The sequence below is a fragment of the Colletes gigas genome, unplaced genomic scaffold (genome assembly GCF_013123115.1).
Source record: "Colletes gigas isolate AHSC1104 unplaced genomic scaffold, ASM1312311v1 Colletes_gigas_Sc00011, whole genome shotgun sequence".
Lineage (NCBI taxonomy): Eukaryota > Metazoa > Arthropoda > Insecta > Hymenoptera > Colletidae > Colletes > Colletes gigas.
Window position 1 is genome coordinate 7,233,550 of NW_025106640.1, and position 17,449 is coordinate 7,250,998.

The window sequence follows — 17,449 nt, forward strand, 5'->3', positions numbered from 1 at the left end:
CGCAACGATCGCTGCATCACGTATTTGTTGTCAGTTTACGTGCACCGCAACTTTTTTTTTTTTGTTGCTTTCTAAAACTATATGCAAACAGAGCACTCGAAGGAGCGCGTCGTAAAGTCACGATACTCTTTTGAACGATCGCGCACTGGTCCCGAGGCACACTACGCGGAACACGAGACACGCCGAGAGACGAGGAACGCTTCGAGAGTCAGCGATTCGATGCTTCGAGGAAATACAAAACTATCGTCTCGTAATGGCAGGTGCAGGACAATTTCCGCCTTTGACTTTATAACCTCTCGTCTCGTCTCTCGGTTGACGTTTCGAGCTAGTGGACGAGTCCGTGGCTATCGAATCTGTCAGATTTCACGAGGGAAACGGGAGGGACAAGGCGGTCCTCGATCTCGACGTGATCACGGATACGATCGCGAGATTATCAATGACGACACGCGACGCCCGCCTCCGAAAAAGAAGCAAAGGGAAAAAAGTCGTGAATTCTCGGTGAATTGTACTCACTCGTTTACGACTTGTTCTTAATTTCCCGCCGATGCTAGCCGACCTCGCACATTCTCACACTTTTCATGATCACCAGCTCGCCCTTCGGAAATCGCGAATCTCAACGACGTGTATATCCGATGCGAGAACCCGAAAATTTTCTACGGACAAAAAAAACTTCCGCTCACATTCGACGGAACGGAGGTCGTCTGTGAACTGACGCGTCTTGATAGCAGCTTGCTGTTCAGCGTCGCTACGCCACCTGTCGACAGTTCTGCACAGGCTGCGTTTCAGCCACCATTTTATTGGTTCCAAGATTGGCGCGCAATGAACGAGATGCGTTCTCTGATTGGTCGTTGTTACGTCGTTCCCAAGAAACTTTAGAGCTTATTGTTACTAGCATGAAACGACTATAGTTTCTTCGATAACGATGTTTTTTCCAATAGCAGTAGCTGTTCAAAAAGAAAACGTACGAAATAAATATAAATCGATCACTGCTTTTTTGTCGGATCGAATTTACTGTATTTAGCTACGAAACTGTAACTGCAGCGTCCTGTGTTTTATATTTTTTTTTTTGCAAAGATGGCCACCCTTCGATTCTATTACTAAAATTTGTCATTTACGAACTATCTCATTAGAATCTGGTAGGGTAAAAGACCCAATTATTGTTATCCAAATGATGAACCATAACTTCATGGAATTGTTTTTATTTATTAGACAACTACGGAAATATGACGAATTCTTCGTATTTTAGAGTCTTCACCGAAAAAGGAAAAACTAAAATTATATTATAATTTATAATTGCCTTCGTTAACGTATGATTGGCACTTCGAACATATTTCTTTGACTTCTGAATATTCGAAAATGATGTATACAATAACGACATGCTGAATATTTATACGTTTCACATTGCAATTTAGACAAACGTTAACGTGTTAAATGTAATAGTTATTCATAAAATTATACAATAATATATATATTTCATGTTAAATATATTACATGAAACATTTCTTTTCATAACTGGAACACGTTTCAATGCGAAAACCCAAGTATCTAGAAACGAAATATTTATGACTTACGTCACGTTCATAATTACAGACTAATTAATGTCGACGGCCAGTAGCATGCTACACCGATTTACACAAATCATAAATTAGCAACGGAAGTAGAAACACTATAAAATTTACCGCGCGAAATGTTCAATAGAGTAACCAAATGAAAACGTGTCGCGACGGTGGGCTACGATTTGGTTTGGTTAGATTATGATCGGACTTAGAAGCACATATTATTAACATATTCTCCGGTGATTGCACGAGGTTCGATCATACTCCGTCAGGGTCTGATTCCATTTACAAGTACCGCTGTTGTTTTGTCGGAAGGACTCGGACAGGATTCGAACATGTCTTGCGAAGGTTCGATACTGCATATGTACCTTGCGATACGTTTGATCCCATCGCTAATCGTTATGTCATGCATCGTGAACGACGGGAGCACTCTCGCTTATAAATAAATACAAGATCCACTCGGCGAAACGTTTAATCGTCGAAGCGGATTCGAAGTTGTTGCGCGCTTCGGGACGGTTTGTCCGCAATTCGTTGCAGCGAGGCAGACTTCCGGGGACCTTAGTGCTCGAATGGCCGACGTCAAGGTTGTCTTTTCTGTCAAACGAGATCGTTTCCACGATGAGTGAAATCATGTAAACGTTCACGGTTGCTTCGTTAAAAATCGCACGAACGTTGATAGATCGGTGTAAGGATCGCGGGTGTGGGGTGTGTCCGTGGTTTTGATGAACGGTTACGCGAGGAGAGGCACCGGTGTCCCCCGCAAAATTTTGGATTCATCGAGAGGGTAATCCCTGTTCTTCGCTGGGGGTGCAACGGGAACCGAGCGAATAAAAAATATATCGTAACGACAGGGAAAACCGAAGACACGATTCTCGGTCCGTTCGAGAATGAATTTCAGATGATTGACCGAAACGTACGACTGGCGATTCGACATTATGAATTCGAGTTAGTATGCTTTTCAACGACGTTGTGTCAAACCTTGTCACGCGCGAATCTTGCTTTACGTTTCGACTGCGAGCCTGTTAATCGTGTTCCAACGAATCCACGCTGATAAATCGCGAGGGTGACGCTCGATCTTTTAAGGAATTCCAATTGAAATCCTTCTCCCATTGTTTTGCATCGAATTCGTCGCTCAAATGGTACTGCGAGTCTACTAAAAATAAATGATTAAATTATACGTTACAGATATAGCATGTAAAGTGCAATCACTCGTGAGAAATACATTCCTCCTTTGATTCTCTGTTATTCCATAAATAGAATGCAAATGTTGTGTATCTTTTGTGTCTGCAAAGAGCTTCTTTAGTTTTATCATTGTATTTATTTTACAGTTACGTGTAACATCGATCGGATGCTTGTTTCTTTATGTCTCTAGTATTTAGTTTGTATTATAATTATTGTATCCAAGGTAAATACACGAAGCTTCCTACATGCATATAATTAACAGATAATATTTACACATACGTGTGCATTATAGATATAGTTATGGAGGATAGTATGAGTGTTAAGTCAATGGAATCAGTGGCAACGAGCGACGAATATGTGTTTGTAAATGACAGAGGGAATGGAAAACAACAACAAGCAGTACTTGAATTACCAATGTTAAAAATTGCTAATAACGGTAACCTGGAAGATCTACAAAACAATCTTCGCGAGGTTTGCATACATTGCTCCTGCTGTTGATTGCAGAGGCTCTAATCTTTTTTTATCTTTGTTAATTATGCGTTGGTACATGTTTAAGCAACTGATAAAAATCATAGGTATTATCAGAGGACTCGAAAATGGAAAGTAACGAGTATAAAATTGTAAGCAGCGTACAACAAAATCAACCAAAGACAAAAAATGTGGGATTCAGTAAATTTTATGATACAAGTTCTTGTATGGTTTCATCCGAAAAACAAGACATTATGAAACCAGAAGATTTTATCGACGAAGGTATAGATTACTGCTATTTTTTTTCCTTTAAAAACTAAACTTTAACTGTAAAAGACAGACTCAAAGTGCTATTTATACTACAATGAAACAATCCTTAGCTCATGTCCAACAAGAGTGTACTATTTTCAATGGTGTGACTTACTTGGGATCAACAGCAATAAATGCACCGAAATCAGAGTGTGAAATACAGCTCAACATGAACATACTAAATGCAGAACAGTCCCTTAATTTAGGAATCAAAGTGTCTGTATCTGTACCTAGTAGTTCTCAAGGTTCTGTTGTGTACGTATAATTATCGAAAATTAACGCAAATTGTCGAACAATTGTAATGCATTTAGTGTCATTGCTTTGTGTGATACAGTTTGTACGACGCTGGTACACAACAGCCAATTGCACATTACGAGGTGCAACGAATTTTGTTTTACGCACGCGGTGAAAATACCGGAGCGTGTGCGGCTTGCTTTGCTTTTACATGGTCTCACGGGGACACATTGGAATCTGCCATTTATCAGTGTCATGTTTTTCGGTGTGACATACCGGAAGCGGTATGTTTAACCTATAGTCTAAACGATGGTTGTTTTAAAATGCAATCAACATACCGTGGTTTTGATCTATTTTAGGTGGGACAAGTCTCTGCTTGTTTTTCCAAAGCGTTTCACAGAATACCGCGATCGATGACTAATTCTTTAACAGGGAGCGATTTTAATGGCTTTAACAATGGGAGCGAAAAAACGAATTCCCGTGTATTTATTTTCGAAGTGACAATGGAAATAAAGGAGGAGGATGGAAAAGGGAGCTTCAGCACGGTTCCTAAAGACAGAAATTGTTTTAAACTCCGAAGTAATATACCTAAACAAGTATGTTTAAGTATTCAGCAAGTATCTAGCAAGGAAGGCGGAATTACACTCGAACTTGAAAGGTGCTTCGGTGTTCTTGTTAGCCCCGGTCGCAACGTTAAGCACAGCGATATGAGACTGCTTGAAATGGTAATATAAAAATACATTCTACTCTTGTAACATGGTTTCTAACATTGAAATGATGTTTTCAGCAAATCAATGCCGGTCCATTAGTACAAGATAAACAATGTTACAATATGTGTGGGCTTTGGGATCCTGCAGATCCAGCTTTGGAAACTCTTAACGTAGAGACACCCAGGGAGGGGAAGATTTTCATAACAGTCGCCGTCGATTTAGTGATACATTGCATTCGGGAACCCGTGAGATTTATAATAGAGACGTCGGTTAAAGTGTTTCCACAGAACGAGAGGTTTTGGTACTTTAATAAACGAAGCCTCGTACAACAATTTTATCTTAATTCAAAAGAAGTAAGAAGATACGAAATAGTTTCGCATTAGTACGAACGGTATCCGCCCTGCGTGTCTAAATCATTAACTTCTAGATAATATCCGGGGATGGGACGGAAGTTCATTACGAAGTACAAAGTATAGAGACATCAGGAGAATTAGACAGAAACAGATTGAACCTTGCTCTGAATTTAGCGTCACTGATTCGATCACCGTCGTTAACTAGTATCGATACTCTCACGCCCAAAGAAGAAATAGATTCAGGTTTAAAAAAAAAAAAGTCTCAAATTTCTTGTATCTATGTTAACATGTTCGCCGCTGTGTCCGCACACGCTATCGTCGTTTTATTTTCGAATATTTTTATTTCTCACCGTAAAAGTCGTAAGTGTACCGGCAATGTCACAGCGTTGATGGTCTTTCACTTGGTTCACAGGGAAAAAGCAAAAACTTGTAAGCATGGAAAACAGCGCCACGCGCGGAGAAGCGGCTGACACGAAGTCTCGGCAGCGAACGTGTTAACAGACAGAAATTATGAGTGCACTAATTGTACCTTTACAATGTTACATAGATGGAGATGAACCGATGTTAAGCGGTACAGGTGAAGTGTCGAAGGATTGTTCCGCAGATGAGCTAGCTAATTGGGCGGAGGTTCTGATTAGTTGGTTAGTTAACGAACAACGCCCGAAACTTCTTATAAAACTAACGAAACAAGGCATTCCGGAAGCTCTACGCGGCGAAGTATGGCAACGTTTGAGCAATTGCGACAATTCGAAAGAAATGATGGACAAATATAAAACTTTAATCACCAAGGTAAGTTGATATAATGTACGAGGTAGTAAGTATGTTTTAATGTAATAATCGTGTTAATGGCGCATCTATAGGAAAGCAGTTGCGAAAGCGTTATTTTAAGAGACATTAATAGAACATTTCCTGCCCATGACTATTTCAAAGAAACTGGCGGTTTAGGACAAGATTCTTTGTACAGAATAAGTAAAGCGTATGCGGTGTACGACGAAGAAGTCGGATATTGTCAGGGACTTAGCTTTTTAGTCGCTAGTCTACTACTTCACGTAAGTTATTGTCATCTAGTTTGTTACGTTTGTAGGGAGCATACCTATAGTTACGATACATTAGGGGGTTGAAAGACAAGAAAAACGTCAAGTGTTTCTTGTAGATGCCGGAAGAGCAAGCTTTCTGTGTCTTGGTTAAGTTAATGTACGACTATGGTTTAAGAGACTTGTACAAGGATAGATTCGACAATCTCCATATGCGATTTTATCAGCTTAACAGATTAATAGAGGTAGGCGACACACGTTCCCCCATTCGATGCTATATAATTACGGTATTCGATCACTTGTAACCACTATCGATTTTTTTAGGATCAATTGCCAGAACTGTATAAACATTTCTGTGACCGTGGCGTGGAGACACACATGTTCGCCGCACAATGGTTTTTAACTCTGTTCACAGCCAGATTTCCACTTTATCTCGTTTTCCACATTCTGGACGTATTCTTTTTGCAAGGACTCGATACATTGTTTCAAGTCGCCCTGGCGTTGTTAATGGTAAGCCTTCGAAACATATTTCTTTAAATTTATTATTTTTTTTTTTGCATAGAAAATGCAACTGGAAAAAAAAAAAACTGTTTTCTTTAGTTGTGCAAAAAGGAACTGCTTCAGTTGGACTTTGAGAGTATATTGAAATACTTTCGGGTGCATTTGCCGAAACGTTGTCGCAACGAAGAAGTGTCGCGCTACGTAATGAAGTTAGCCTGCTCGGTTACGTTAAAGAAACTGAAGAAATATGAAGCAGAATTTATAACGTTAAAAGGTAACTTCATATTTTATGTTTGAACACACACTCACTAATGCCGCTGTACATCTGACAAAAAAAAATCCTTTGACACCACGGAGGGCAGTATTGTCTTAAAGTGCATGTGCAGTTTGCATAAAGAACGTGAAGACATTGTCAGGTGGTTGTAAATTTTATTTACGTTACACTGAAGCTTCACGCGATCAGAGCTTCGTTTTGCTGTTTTTTGAATCTCAAGTTTTGTAAAACACCGAACCCGACCGACACACACTCACTTTCTCAACGTTGTGTGCTTTTTACTTGGGAGTTAACTCACGCGACCCGTTCACGGATAGAAAGCAGAACAGACCAAATAGCTTACGGTTTCGATTCGTCCCGATTGCTTCTTCCAATTAAGTCGTAACCATTTATTGACCATTAGATAATGAAGATGCGTTGCTAGTTTTTTTTGTTACGTAGTTTGTATGCATGACACGATTTTGTGCTTGTATAACAAAGCATAAACTGTGTCTTTCTAGTCTCACGAAGGAACAATCATAATTTACCTTCGCAAAAATCACTCGATATTACAATGAAATTAGTTTTACTCTGTAGTTGAGAAATAATTTATTGCACAATACAGGTGGTGGTTGACCGCTATAAAATTCTCGACATTTTGCGGATGTTAGAATTCTATGGCAGAATGTAATTTGCAGTAAAATGGAAAAAAAAAGACATAAAACTGTTATATAATATTATTGGTGCACCACTGAATGAGATTCAGCATTGTTCGATAGTGATTGATAAAGTTTTCTACACATTGTTTGATGTGCTATCGAGCAAATTTATTTTTGCCTTCGCACGTGATATATTTCATTCGATCTCTTACGATTAATTTCGTCATTTCTTGGACATTGTCAGTCTTAGCGGTGACACACATGCGGTGCATACGGTGCTGATAAAACCGCGAATTCAGTGATAACCGTGTACGATTATGAGATTTCAACCAATTGACGAATATACACACATATATATATATATATTTTTGTTGTTATTGTCGTGTATTTTTATCGGTGTTCAATTCTTCTTAAACTTCGTTAAATAGGAAAAGCGTTTATCGCGACTAGATCTAGCAATTGCAATAAGAAAACTTTCATCGGATTAAAACTCGATTAGCTGAAGTCTCAGGAACCGTTACCGTGCAGAATAAATGCAATTCTTTTCGTTGATTGGTTGTGTTACGCTTAAGTTGTCGCAACTGCTAACTTAGCATAGAATTAATAGCATCGCTTTTTGTTCTAGACAAAAAGCATCATTTCCTGAACGTTGCGTTCAGTTGTATATCTTTGTTCTCGATCAGATTTCTTTATTGAACTTATTTATTTTGTAATATTTGTAAATTCCTATATGATTCTATGTTGTGTGTATAATAAAATATTTTCTTGCCTACTCGGCCGCACATTGCTTTGTACACTGTCTTGTATTGACTTTATATATATACATATACATATACCCAAGATTATTTATTATTTCTTTATTGGAAATAAATTGTCCGTTTAGAATATCGTTTTTCAGTTTTTTGTCAATTTACCTGTGTTCAAACCCTGTCCCTCGATACTTTTGGTTTCACTTCCTTGCTTCAGTTGGAAAATGCATGCAAATTACGGTAGTTGTACGAGAGTACAAAAACGCTTATAGCTTTTATTTTTTTTTTTTTTTATTTTATTTTACTAACTACTAACTGTTTTGTAAGGATTTCCAAGAAGTTTCTATCCGGGGGCTAACACTGTTTTCGCATAAACGCAAATATTATCCAAATGCTTGATAAGGGAGTCTGTTTACAATGGCTGCCGGGATTGGCGGGAAATTGTACAGAAATGTTTCAGCATCGGCTGGCAATCCATATCGTTCTTTAGCAACGAATCGATTTATATTTACGTCGCACGGTCACTTTCTCGTAATTCGAACGTGTTCAAATTTCATTTATCAGCGCTGTTACATACACATTTGTGCGCTATAGCAGGTAACAAGCGTATCTAAACAGCTGTGCCAGCAGTTTAAAATTGGCCATGGTATGTTTTGCACAAAGGGAGTGCGTAGTGGGACATTGCTATCTGCTTTTATAAGATATCGCACGTTCGCCAGTAACGTTGATGTTATCCGTTTTTAACATTTCATTGTCGCCACGATGAGCCATACTGTAAAGGCATCGATAAAGAGTAAGCAAGTACCACTGGAACTATTGTGTATCTTCAAACATAATATTCTACTCAATAAAGTAACGATACTAATGCAAGCATTTCTATACAGTCTGTCTAGATAGACACGATTATATAAACCTGTTTTATACATTCTGCTTTGTTTATGTCGTGCTGTATCTTGATGCAAACTGAATATTAATGCATAATATATGTCTTTATGATATAGAAGCGCAAGAGAACGCGGATGAGTACAGTAACGAGGTGGAACAACTACGTGGCACCGTGGCCAGGAACGAGGAAGAGAAACAAAGATTAGAAGCTGAGCTGGTTCAAGTTAAAGAGATGCTACAACGAGAAGTAGCCAGAGCGGACGCGGAGAGCCGACGCAGTACCGTCATTATTGCTGATTACAAACAGGTATACACGGATAGACAATTGTTCTAGCGTAATTGAACTACTTTATACCGTAAAACTACTTTCAGATCTGTCAACGTCTGGAGGATGACTATAACGCTGCGAAAACAACGCTCAGCGAATTACGGGTAAGCAGTAAAAGATAACTCTGGAGTCCCTAAGTTCTCACGGAGCAAAACTATTGTACTTTACAGTCCAAGGTCTCAAAGTGCGATCAATGTAGAAGTTTCATCGCGGACTCGTCAAACATACTGGCAGATATCTCGCATCCTCTAGAGAACCGGATAGATCCTATGCTGCACAGAGTACAGGAGAGGGTACGCGAATTGGAATTAGAACTGGCCCAAACCAAGCTGGCCCACGTCGAGGCCGAATGCAGAAACCAGGTACATAAACGTCCTGCTTATATGGATGATCCAAGCTAGAGCTTCTGTAAAATACATCACATTTTGTAACCATGTCCTCAACTTTTTTGGTGAGTGCTGTATGTACCTTGAAGCTTGGACCATCAATTTTAGCATACCTAGAACCTCTACAATTTTTTATGGAACCTCTGATCACATGTTCGACCTCTTTTCATAGGATTTAACGCATCAGTTGCACGCGACTGCATCTGAATTGCAAGCTGCAAGAAACAGCTGGCCATGGCTGAGCAAAACGCTGTCCAGCATAAAAGAGGCGGCGAATAAAAGAGAAGCCATGGCACCTCCTTCTTTGATGAAGGATCTGAGGCGGGACAGCGCGCCCGTAGGTGAAATGCATCACTTGATACATTCCCGCAGTCGCGAGACTCGCGAAAATCTAAAGAAAGTTGTGTGATGCAGCAAGTCCCTCGATTCGAACGCGTACGTGTACCTGCGGGTACGCGATAAAACGTACGTTGAATCGGAAGGGAAAACCCACGACCATGATATTGAAAAGACAGGCTGGGTCTACGTTTCAAAGTAATGGTTGCTTTTTAACCAGACAGAACGGCGGGACAACGTACTTTACAGGTGACTTATTTCAGACGCGAGACCGAATAAGCAATTTACATCCACGATAACACGTAGATTATTCCACTTGATCTGTTAAGAACACGCGTGCTCGACGCGTGCTTTTTAGCGATGGCAGCTTTACCCCAACGGCGCTGATATTCGATTTTGAGTTACGTCTTTGTTCAAGTTTTTTTGTTACTTTTTTCGAATATACTCATTTTTACCGAAACTTTCGCGGCGCGGAAGTTGGTCGTTATCGTTAAAAAAAAAAAAATGTTTTTGTTTATTCCTTTTGCGCTTCAGCGAAACGTTTCACGCGAAGTTTTAGAGAGTCATATCGATAAGCGATCGATTATGCAAGTAGGACGCGTTACGATAACACGAAGGACATCACACGATAGACGTTAGCGATAAGTACACTACGTTTTGTATGAAACTAGTCTAAGATGTGAACGATAGAAGTGCTATAGAATTCTACACTGTACATACACGATACTCTCAGGCACTTAACGAACATGACAGACTGCAGAAAATCGGGGATTCCACGTTCGATGGATCGCGAAACGTCTGCGGTTTCATTTACTTTTTTGTACCGATTCATTGCGACATTCCAATGTAACGCGAGTACGTGTTTTTTTCCCTTTATTCGAATACCCCTGATATTTCAAGCCAGACAAAAAAAAAGGCGTTTGTAAGACGCCTTGCACTAACTCTTTAAATCGCCACGAGTAACGTTCAGCCATTGACGAAGCTCGCGAGAACAGAGAGAACGTTTCTGTTTAATTTTTATACAAATTCTTGCTATCTCAACAGTGTTGATAAACGAACGATTAATATGGTAACAACGGTACGAAGTAACGTAACGCGAGACACGTAATCGTATTTTGCCACACGAGACATACATATCTTTTTGTCACTCGTTCTTTCGCGGACTTTGGTTATGTAAATTAACGGAGATTTCGAAAATACTCGGAAGCACATTTAACTTGCCATTTACGTTTCGACGGAGGGCCATAAATTACATTAAGGCACTAATCAAGATCGGAACTTAATTGGATACTTCCTAAACACACTTTTGTTACGCGAATAACGAAACGAAAGAACACACCCGTGAATGCTCGAAAGCACATTTTTAGGTTATAAATTAGTAATTAGTGCCATTCGTTCGACGAAGCTACGCGCGTTAATTCCTTTCGAATTCCTGACAACGTGAACCGTATTATCATGGTCCACAATTTCAGCAATTTCATATTACGTTATGCCATTATCTTTCATCGTAACGTTCACGGAAGAGACGTGGCGACGATAATTTCTTTCGATAATTTATTTTTGATATTTAATTGGATTTTCGTTCAAATAATATTTGTCGAATAATATATACAGGATCGAGAGCGAAGATTACGATCGCTCTAGAAATTCATACAATAGTTGAGCAATAGTCCTGCATCTTATATGAAACAAACGATATACTTTTCTGTAAATACTAAAAAAATAATATATCTATACGGATAAATTACTAACAGGTCATGTAAATGATTTAGAATTACTACGTATATATCACTGTACACCTTGTAATGTCATTCCACTATTATTGAAATAAAGAAGAATATCGTATCTGTCTACATTGGCGCTGGGCATCTTTAAGGTTAAGAACACATTCGCAACAACCCCTGTTTTCGTTTGGAAGATACATTTTTATTTTATTTGTCCATGTTCGGTGTACCGTGGAAACGGAACGATATGCAGAGTTTTCAGTCTTAGATAGATTTTTCAACGTTACAATGCAAAAACTTTCATCATAAATTAATGTAATGGTTTATTTAAATAGGGGTAATCGGGCGAACATACGAAAAAAAACGTAACGTATTCGATAAACTTCGTAAGCCATACACACAGGTAAAAACAGCACCTCACAAATCTTACGATGCTTAAGTAAACAACATGACGAGGAAGTCTTGAAAATCGTAAGAAAATATATGTATATATCTTTTTCAAATTCGACACCTTAATTGCTTCGAGTGGTAACAAGCGGATCTTATTAATAGTATACAACCGCGTGCAGGTATTATTGGTACTGAAACACAGTTTCGATTTTACCAGAGACGTTAATTCATCGATAGACGGGATGCAAAGACAACCTCAACGAGAAAAGTACATAAATAAAAGGAGATAAAAAAAAAAGATATATATATCGAGAAAAAAAAAAACAGAAACAATTCATTTCTTTCGAAAAACAAAAAGTAAAAAAAAAAAAAAAAAAAATATCTTTTTCGCAACTTTGCGACAATACTCGATCATTGCTCTTCGTAATAATATACTGGAGTTTACGTATTAAAAAAAACCAAAACAAAAAACACATTCACGTAACGAATAGAATGTGAAAAATATTAAATAAATACTGTCCACAAAGTATTACTCTCACATTGCTATTCGCAGATTCGTAAACATACGTGAGTACGATATGTGGGATCATCTAGATAATAATTATTTCAATAGTATCACGTATCACCTGTAGTCCACCGATCGCTTCCGCTATCACTGTGCGAACCATTTTCGCTATCCGTCGTCACTGTTGTTCTCGACCTCTATCTCATTGTTTTCTAAATCGATATCCCCTTCCTCGGAACTACTATCGAATCCTTCGTCGTGATCTACGTTGACGTACCTGACGTCGCCTCCTACTTGTACAGAAAATTAAATACAATGTCAGTGTCCTAACAGAGTGAAATATATTAAAAAAATACTAGCAAGAATGATCAATTACTATGTATCCCGTCAGGAAACCTCGCTTCTCTACGATCCCTGATTTGCATTTCGACGTCGATGGGGTTGGCCATGTCGAGGATTCTTAACAACCAGATAGGAAAATCATTCTCCATCGCGTAAATGTCATTCTCGTTTTCAAGATCGTTTTCTAGCACGTCGATCAGCAACAGGTCTTCTAACTCGTCGTTCAACTCCACAGCTATCATGTTATTGCCCTCTCCGTCTCTGTTGTTGTTCACTAGATCGCCATTTTCAACCTCAACCGGTTCGAGGACCCCGAGTCTCGGCGCTTCTGCTATACTCGGTGGTTCTGAATCAGATATGTGATCTTGTGCTATGCTCGACAAGTCATATTCCGGCGTCATATCCTGAGCGGAGGCTGAGTTCGGGTATCCGGAGTCCATCACTTCCGGGGACCTGCTGTTTGGCGGCGTTTCCACGGCTTCCGGCGAAGAAGGCTTTGCCTCGATGTTCTCCACTATCTCTAAATCGTTAGGACTCGCGTCTTTACATTTCAATTCACGATTGTTCGCGCTACACTCGGCTGGTCCATCCTGTCTCGATACCGACGTAGACTGAACGCGGTTTGGCTCTTCGTCGTACGCGTTGGACACGAGAATTATACTCTTTAAATTGCTAACATCTTTGGCATGGTTGCAAGAAATTTTGGTACTATCTACAGGTTCACGAGTATCCTTCTGCGATACAGACTTCGTTTCAGTATTAACGCCGTCGCTGGTTTCCGGTCGAACGATTACTTGTTGCCCGGCTAACTGAAACTTCGTATCACAATTTATCGACTGAATATTATTTGGGTTTATTGCAGCAGTCTCGTTTTGTTCGATCGTGGTGAACATTGCGCTTTCGTCCTTATTAGGAGACTCCGTTAAATATAGTTGTTTCGACGTTTGTTTGTCATCGTTGAACGAAGCGGTTAACGTTGACGCGTCGCTATCGGTAAACGTACTATCGTTAGAATGATCCACCACATCGTTCCCGCAATCTATCCCGTATACAGGATCCTGTTTTTCGTTGCATCGCATATTTATTGCGCTACAGCTAACGTTTGACATTGTACGCACATCGACATCGGTATTACTTTGCAAAGACGCGTTGTTAGTACTCTCTAATGAATTATTGCTACTAAGTCTTGTTAGTTGAAGTTGCTTTAACGTGCTTAACGAATCGCTATTGTTTCTTTGCTCGCTACGATCAGGGGACCTTCGCTTTTTACCTGTGGTATTTACCTTTACATCGATTTTCGGGGAGCTCGTAAATTGCGGCTGACTATCTATCGTAACACTATTAAAAGATACGCTGTTGTTTAATTGTAATCTATCTTCTCTTGGAAAGTTACCATCTTGTTGAACACTTTGCGTTTGATTCGTACTGGAACATCTCCCGCTTGCGTCTGCGTTACTATTTACATTTTTAGATTCGGAATCTTCGCCATTTCTATACGACGTATTTAAATATATGCTACATAAGCTATTAGAAACATCTAGATCGTTCTTTGGTGACAACTTCTTACCTTTATCATCATTTGCATCCGAAATCGTATCTTTCGATGCGTCTGACCGATCGAGCGAATTGTTCAACATCCAGTAACCGCTCATGCTTTCATTACACAGACTATCGTCCCTTAAATGCTGGCCCATTTTAACAGTTTGCAATAGGTATGGTTCGGGTGAAGTAGACGCGCGCGAAACGGACATGTGCTCCTGAAAATCTAACATACGACTTAGTTTTTGTGCGGTGTTCGACACTGCGCCGTCTTGCGCGCTCAAATCGATTGACGAATCTTTCGTGTCTTCTAAATTCATATCGAGAGAAGTACCGGACAACACCATCGATTTATTTAAATCTGGTGGAACGTTATGGCCCAACGATAAATCGTTCGAATCGTCTACGATCATACGATCGACGTTGCTCGAAAGCGAGGGTTTTGCATCTAGATTTCTTCTGCTGTTAGTTTCGATATATTTTTCTAAAATCTCAAAATCTTTCGTCGTGTCTGTGATGCTATCTAGTAACATGTTTTCTCCGTCGAAAAGATATGTGTTGTTTTCCGCGACAGAATTGTTCTGTGGGATAATAATACTTGGTTCCTCGTCCCAGTTCTCGTTATTCCAGTCTTCCGAAGACAGATTTTCTTCCCAAAGTCTGGAAGAGTTTTCAGGTGGACCAGGATCTCTGTCCCAGTCATCCTCGCCCGTGATGGATGAATCGTTAGACCAAAGTTCGTTTTCTACGTTATTGTAATCGGAGAATGTGGATTGCGGTGGCACTTGTATAACTGGTCCAAATTCACGGTTCACAACTGACCAGCCAGCCTCTTCCAAGATTGTTCTTAATATGTCTATTGAAATGTGAAATGATTTCAACATTTCCCATAATTTTTTCAATGGCACCTCTTCGTCCATGTTACAATCTTGAAACGCTAAGTGTCGGATGTAATACGCGGCCTCGTCGAGGATCTTTTGCTCGTCCGAACGATTATCCACGTGAAATGGATACTCGTGTCTGGCAACAGTTTTGAATAAACCTTCGATGCCTAAATTACAGCTATCTTTTTCGCTGAGACGATGAAACACTGCCATTTGAGTGCAACATCCTAAGTGCTCCGTACCCTCCGGCCCTTTACAAATACCGTGGAAAGTTACTATATAATCTGGGTATCTTAAAACGATATTATCAGCCCTGTTAATAAAATTATGTATTTAATATAGTCTTATATACCTAAAGTTCTCAGACGAAACTAATTGCTATTTACCAATCTTGAAACTGTTGTCTAGTCCATTCGAACTTATGATCATGATGTCTGAATCCGGAAAAATTCGGAAACAGTACATTGAAATCCGCGTTTGGCGTTGTTATGATCGCCACCTTTGGCTTTATAAACCCAAAAATATTGTAAGGGAGGTCGTTTAAAGTATCCGGATACAAATGCTCGATCCTGAAGCATCAATATATTTGTTGTACCTTCCATAGAAAAATATGTGTACTTTAGTTTTCCGATAGAAAACTAAAGCCAACGATGTAATAACTTTTCTATGTTAAAATATTGACTCACAATTCTATACAAATCACAGCATCTGTCTTTTCTAATTTTTTGTCATTATGAGTAACACTACCTTCGCACACTTCGATTACAAGGGGTGCCGTCCTGGTATGTACATATTCAGAGATCAATGGGATACTCTTATCTTCGTGAGCCTCTAACAATGATCTGTCAATATCTACACATAGTACTTCCTCTATACCATCCGTATTCTTTAGATAGACCAAAAAATTAAGATCTGCGCACCCAAAGTCAACGACCTATATAAAGAAATTTTTACGAAAACAATACAGACTATAGAGAACGAAATTTGATTTCCACTATGATACAATCGGAGTGACCCTAATAAACGGCACAAGTCTTTTACGGTTTTTCACGAAACATCCTATACAACCGATAAAATTATACGCTTTGTACAGAAACAATTCCTGAACATTTGCAAACGACAACACAATTTGCGAATTCGAAATGTTGTCGATAAGAAAAAGTATCTGCGCGGCAATCTGATCGGCGAGGGACAGTAATGGTGAACTAAGGTACCTTGCGTAATGTTCCTCGATACTTTGAACTGTTGAGTACATCACTCACGGCAGTGTATCTTTGCACGTACGCGGGCGGGAAGAATCTTATAGGTTTTTTGTTGTCGTCGTACTGAGGTGTTTCGGGATCAACCATCAGATAAATTCTCTCAGATATTTCGAACGGTTTCTCCGGGTCCATCACGGCATCATCCACGGCCTTTTGTTTCTTGGCACCGTAATTTTGATACACAAACTTTCCGAGAAGATAAAGTATGTGGAATACCACGATGATCATGTCAGTAACGAAAATTAATTATACTTTTTTGTAATTGCCGATCAGTCTTCAACAACGCATTCCGGTTAACACTCCGTTGTGCGTAGTAGCGGCCATGTTGTTTTGTTTTGATGAGCCGCGATCCGCGAGTACCCGATTGGCTCGAGCCTTTTGAAACGAGCCAATCAGGTAACGATACTATGGGAACACCATATTTTTGCTATTTACCTTGATCTTTGTCGTTTTAAGGAAATATAGACGTAAATAACAGACGATAGACCGGTGAAAATTGCATCTCTGCTTACGCAAACTAATGCACGAGTTTGCGTTTGTGAATTCTGCACTACGGACAGCTTCGGTGAATCGAGAAAGATGGCGAACGTGAGCATTTCTTTGTCGCTCTCGAAACATCCCTAGTTCGATTTGGCGGCAAACTGAGTAAATGGACCAATCACTAGATCAGCTTAACACATTAGGGCAGTCTATTTTAAATATTGTCGTGACACGACGTACTTAACTTTTAAGTTTTCGATCTTCAATCCTCAAGACTTCATTCCATAGCCCATAATTATGACTTACAACATCGAGGAATGTTTCGATCTCTTGATACTTCTTTTCTTCGTATTCCACATCAGCGGGACGGATGTGAGTCT

General features: G+C 39.5%; 3 protein-coding genes across 6 annotated transcripts in view; 1 reads left to right on the plus strand and 2 right to left on the minus strand.

Annotated features, from left to right (window-relative positions):
• The window catches only part of LOC122398619 (protein FAM102A), a 51,781-nt gene extending 51,091 nt beyond the window's left edge, over nt 1–690 (minus strand). For all 3 annotated transcript variants that reach the window (XM_043398688.1, XM_043398687.1, XM_043398686.1), the window contains exon 1: nt 514–690. The gene's annotated coding sequence lies outside the window, so the exon portion shown is untranslated. The remainder of the gene's footprint in view (nt 1–513) is intronic.
• Nucleotides 691–2,050: 1,360 nt separating this feature from the next.
• On the plus strand, nt 2,051–11,709 carry LOC122398196 (rab GTPase-activating protein 1-like). Its single transcript, XM_043397870.1, has 17 exons — nt 2,051–2,501; nt 3,031–3,209; nt 3,314–3,494; nt 3,578–3,770; nt 3,850–4,033; nt 4,109–4,474; nt 4,537–4,812; nt 4,887–5,055; nt 5,360–5,601; nt 5,673–5,861; nt 5,966–6,091; nt 6,171–6,356; nt 6,447–6,621; nt 9,010–9,200; nt 9,266–9,325; nt 9,392–9,583; nt 9,780–11,709. Exons 1-17 carry the CDS (start codon nt 2,492–2,494, stop codon nt 10,014–10,016), a joined length of 3,156 nt encoding a protein of 1,051 aa, XP_043253805.1. The 5' UTR covers nt 2,051–2,491; the 3' UTR covers nt 10,017–11,709.
• A 148-nt stretch (nt 11,710–11,857) lies between these two features.
• Nucleotides 11,858–16,905, minus strand: LOC122398197. 2 transcript variants are annotated; one of them, XM_043397872.1, is made up of 5 exons: nt 16,542–16,905; nt 16,014–16,261; nt 15,714–15,896; nt 12,939–15,640; nt 11,858–12,852 (listed from the first exon to the last, which is right to left on the minus strand). In XM_043397872.1, exons 1-5 carry the CDS (start codon nt 16,815–16,817, stop codon nt 12,731–12,733), a joined length of 3,531 nt encoding a protein of 1,176 aa, XP_043253807.1. In that variant the 5' UTR covers nt 16,818–16,905; the 3' UTR covers nt 11,858–12,730. The 2 variants fall into 2 exon arrangements, with proteins under 2 accessions (XP_043253807.1, XP_043253806.1); XM_043397871.1 differs by having other exon boundaries at nt 11,858–12,855.
• Nucleotides 16,906–17,449: the final 544 nt, after the last annotated feature.